This window comes from Mus pahari, chromosome 21, assembly GCF_900095145.1.
Source record: "Mus pahari chromosome 21, PAHARI_EIJ_v1.1, whole genome shotgun sequence".
NCBI classification, from domain to species: domain Eukaryota; kingdom Metazoa; phylum Chordata; class Mammalia; order Rodentia; family Muridae; genus Mus; species Mus pahari.
The window spans coordinates 4,505,006-4,509,945 of record NC_034610.1 but is presented as its reverse complement, the minus strand read 5'-3'; the positions used below and the strand labels follow the sequence as shown (position 1 = coordinate 4,509,945).

Here is a 4,940-nt window from a genome sequence, read left to right as displayed (position 1 = left end):
TGACCTTCCATAAGGGGATGGAACACCGCACAAGCCCTGCTGGGATAACCAGCTGATATCTGCAAGGTGCCTGTTGCTTGGCTTGGAGGACAGTCACAGTCAGACAAAATAGTCACAAATTCTTCCTGCATTAATTATTTTTTCTCACCACAGGGAAAAATCCAGACAAAAACAGCTTGAAAGAAGAATTTGTTTCAACTGAGCAGCCTTCTGCTGAATAGACCCCTGTCTGCGGCAGCGAAAATACCAGGTATCTTGCTCACAACTATGGCCTACGAGGAACACAGCAACNCNCTGGCACAAGCCAAGGCTCACCTTCAAAAGGTTCTACAGCCTCCCAAGACAGCGCCACCAAGTGGGGATTAGTGTTTAAAATCATGAGCCTGTGAGGGACGTTTCAAACCTTTAAAATCACTCAACAACAACAACAACTACAACAACAAACAGGCAAAAAGTTTTGTAGGCATACAGTTCTGATAACATTCTTATGGTGACTTACTTGTCTAGGAGGAAGGCCAAAACAAGACTTTAAGTGGAAGGCAACTTATAGTGGCATAGCAAAGCCATGTATTTGGTGAAATCTGGTTTTATTTTCTCCAAAGTCTTTTGGAAAGAAAAAAAATGTCTGCTTGTTACTGACTTTTTTGGATTGCTTCAAATTTATTAAACTGGGCCAGCGGGTTCAAGGAAGGGGAGGTAAGGCCGGTGGTGCGTATGAGGAGAGAAGGCTGGCGGACAAATTATCAGGGTGTGTTCACACTCAGGTGCCCCCATCTGTCTGCTGTGCGGTGCATTCCTGGAGAGGGGTGACCATCATCGATTCACTCCCACAGGGCACACGTCACAGGCCAAGGAAACCAATTCCAACTGAATCTAGCTGGGAGAACCAATTAGCAAAGGCTGCTTCCTCACAGGAACTCCCCTGACATTCTCACCCCAGGTGCTGGAGACTCTACCGAGGAGAATCTCCCACGCCATTTCTCTGCTTCTGTAGAACTGAGGGAGGGCCTGGTGCATCTCGAAGTTGACTGAGCCCCGTACAGTTGTCAGCTTCGTGAGTCTCACAGACCTCCTGGCTTCCTCAAGGAGGAGCAGTGCCCAGCACCGTGACGTGACGTGACGTGACATGACGTGATGTGACGTGCTGCCTGCCCCTCCCTCTCCTTGCTTGTCTTCCTGGTTTTCCTGCACGGGCTTTATTCTCATGGGATTCTATACAAGCTTCTACCTGAGACGTCGGGGCACCTGATCCTGTACCTAGTTGTCATGGGAAGGAGTTTGTAGCCAGGGAGGATCAGTGGCTGCCTTGTCTTTATACCACACCAACAGAGAGGAGTCCATTTCTAAATCTTTTCAAATATAAAACGGGGGGCTTTAAAGCATCTGAGCGTCCAGCCAGGAAAAGCTCAGGCTCTGCCCTTAAAGTTGGGATGATTGGCAGAGAGAGACACATGCACCTGCAATCTTAGCACTCGGGCGGCAGAGACAGGAGGATCACTGCGAGTTCCAGGCTAGCTCAGGCTACAGTAGGAGCAACAAGAACAAATAAACAAAAAGATAGTCTTGCAGCTGTATCCCTCCACTTTTGTTTTGTGCCATGGGTGAGGGTATTACCATGATACTGTGAGTTCATACGGTGGAGAGATCCACACTGGAGGGGATATTTAAAAAGGACTGGAGCCAGGCATGGTGGCGCACGCCTTTAATCCCAGCACTTGGGAGGCAGAGGCAGGCGGATTTCTGAGTTCGAGGCCAGCCTGGTCTACAAAGTGAGTTCCAGGACAGCCAGGACTATACAGAGAAACTCTGTCTCACCCCCCACCTCCCAAAAAGAAAGGACTGGGAAGTGGAAGATGTGTGTGTGTATATGTTCACACACACATATATATGCATATATACATATATGTGCATATGCATACATATATATACATACAGATACCATTCATATATATACACACATATACATGTACATATATGTGTATATGTACATGTATACACACATATATACATATATACATATATAACTATATACACATACATATGTATATACCTATATATACACATACATACGTACGTACATACATACATACATACATACATACACGTGTGTGTGTCCTCAAAGGCCAGAAGAGGACTTTAGATCTCCTGGAGCTGGAGTTATGAGTGACTGTGAGCTGTCTGATGTGGGTGCTGGGACTTGAACTCTGGAGCAGCAGTAAGTACTTCACTTACCACTGAGTTCTTTTTTTTTTTTTTTAATTTTTTTAAATTAATTATATGTAAGTACTCTGTAGCTGTCTTCAGACACTCCAGAAGAGGGCGTCAGATCTCGTTACGGATGGTTGTGAGCCACCATATGGTTACTGGGATTTGAACTCAGGATCTTCAGAAGAGCAGTCGGTGCTCTTACCCGCTGAGCCATCTCACCAGCCTCACCACTGAGTTCTTTTTCCAACCCGCAAATGGATTTCAATACTGCACAGTAGGCTAGTGGTGCCTCTCCATGGTTTCGCCCTTGCCCGGCAATGCCGAGTCTCACTATACAGGTGGGTCAAGGGTTAAAGCACACCAGGACAGAGGTTATATGCTGCTTAAGTTTGAAAGCAGCATGAATATGACAGTGTTGTAAAAATGATATGACTTAGTCAAACTGCTGAGTCAACGTCAGGGCTGGGAGAGAGCTGAGGGGTCACCAAACCAAACCAAAACCAGCTGCTGCTCGCAACATAACGGATGACAAACAAGCTCATACACATTACGTAATACACACGGAGGCATCATGTGTTACCCCAGGCCCCTCTTCTGAAAATGGGAACAGGGTACAACCGATTGCCAGGAAGGTCAAATGAGGCTGAGTATGGACCACTTGGCAGAACCTGGCATATGGGAGGCACTCAGCAAAGGGAAAAAGAGAGAAAGAAATGAGAGGACACTGGCAACATGGCGGCTTGGGAGGAGGGAAGAAGAGGGAGGAAGGAAGAAGGAGGAGGGAGGGGGGTGTAACAGGGTGGAGGGGTCCAGTGGGGAGGGCCACTGCCATCACTTCCAGCATCTGCCACAGGCTCCGCTCAAACATTTTGTAAGCTCCCTGTTCGTGGTAATGTTTGCTCCTTCTGCATACAGTGGCGGGGGCCCCAGAGAATAATTAACCTCATTGGACTACCTTGCTTGCGGATGCCTCTGTTCCCCTTTAAGTCAACACCGGGGACTGGGACACAGTTGTCCAGGTGCTGTTGTCCAGTCCCAACATGGACCATAAGGAAGTAATCCTTCTGTTTCTCTTGCTTCTGAAACCAGGTAAGATGATGCACAGGTTTCGTTCTGTTTTTTAAAAATTCTAGCCATCTATTAAAAATAGATCTGCTGTGTCTTTTTGGGCAGTTCATTTAAATGAGCTATTTATTGGTTTATGAGATTTTCAGCTCAAAGTCTCAGACTGAGGAGTTCAACATATATATTCAATTTCCCTGTGAATACTGTTTGGGTAGGGATAAACAGGCAGAGCAAGCCACCAGTGGCTTTGTAAATCTAAATGAAGGGGGATTTTGGAGGGGTATGACTAAAGACTCTAAATGTAGTTAGAGGGGGATGTGGCTCAGTGGTAGAGCACTTGGCTAGCATATTTGAGGTCCTGGGTTCAGTTCCTGGTGGTGGTAGTTAGTGGGGTTAGATGGTCTACCTCTTTGCCTTGTTTTCAGTGTGACTGATTGGAAACTTTTGTTCAGCCATCCTGTTTCCATTGGTATCTTCTGTTTGACTGAAGGAAGGCTTTGCATAGGTACACATCTGCCTCTGATGCTTCCATGAGTCACATAGGTCCATTTTAAAGTGACATGTATATGCAGTAATTAAGCCCTAATTGTTTTGGTTCGGTTCGGTTTTTGGTTTTTCGAGACAGGGTTTCTCTGTGTAGCCCTGGCTGTCCTGAAACTCGCTCTGTAGACCAGGCTGGCCTTGAACTCAGAAATTCGCCAGCCTCTGCCTCCCAAATGCTGGGATTAAAGGCAGTTGCCACCACTGCCCGTATATGCAGTAATTAAACAAATACCTATTGAGAGGTCAGGGTTCCTAGACACATGTGTGTGTTTGTGTGTATCCTACGTAAACCCATAGAAACTTAGCATTGGGAACACGATAAGCTTAGGGTCACACTGAAATGTCAGAACCAACTTCTCTGCAGTAGGACCAACATGTATCTCTGCCAATCGAGGGGGCATTCCTTCATAAGGTCTTTGTCAAAGTACTTATTGTCATTATCTGCAGAAATGGCTTGACTTTCATTTCCTATTGCACAGAAATAGCCCGTGAGAGGATTCAAAAAAAGCGTCTTCCACAGCTGTGTACGAACTACTGATTTTTGTATTTTTGAGACAAAGTCATATTATTTAGTTTTGGCCAGCCTGAAACTTGCTATGTAGACCAGGCTATCCTTTAACTCTCCTGCTTCTGCTTTCCAAGTGCTAGGATAAAAAGTGTCATCAAGCTCAGCAGAGATTTAATTTTGCACACTCAGGTACACACACACATACATACACACGCACACACACCACACACATACACACACACACATACAAACACACACCACACATAAACACATACCATATATATAGGCACACACACACACATACACACACACACACACACACGCACGCACGCACACCATAGTGATGAAAAAAGTCTCCTTGCTTTGATGGTAATACACATCTATTTTTAATCTGTAACAGAGAAATAATTTTCCTACTAAAAGATTTGTTTCAAGTCTCCTTATCAATATACTATATTAACCCTTATTTTCTTTTTTTAGAGTGCTTTTTATTATTATTATTATCATTATCATTATTTTCTTTATTTACATTTCAAATGCTATCCCAAAAGTTCCCTATACCCTCTGCCCCTGCTCCCTTACCCACCCACTCCCACTACTTGGCCCAGGCCTTCCC

General features: G+C 45.1%; 1 protein-coding gene across 2 annotated transcripts in view; it reads left to right on the top strand.

Moving 5' to 3' along the window:
- The first annotated feature begins 3,077 nt into the window (after positions 1–3,077).
- Plg (plasminogen) overlaps positions 3,078–4,940 on the top strand; it is a 41,612-nt gene continuing 39,749 nt past the window's right edge. The window contains exon 1 of one of the 2 annotated variants that reach the window (XM_029533147.1): positions 3,078–3,297. In XM_029533147.1, coding sequence (XP_029389007.1) covers positions 3,249–3,297 — 49 coding nt within the window. In that variant the 5' untranslated portion in view covers positions 3,078–3,248. The remainder of the gene's footprint in view (positions 3,298–4,940) is intronic. The other variant, XM_021221465.2, reaches the window with a different exon arrangement.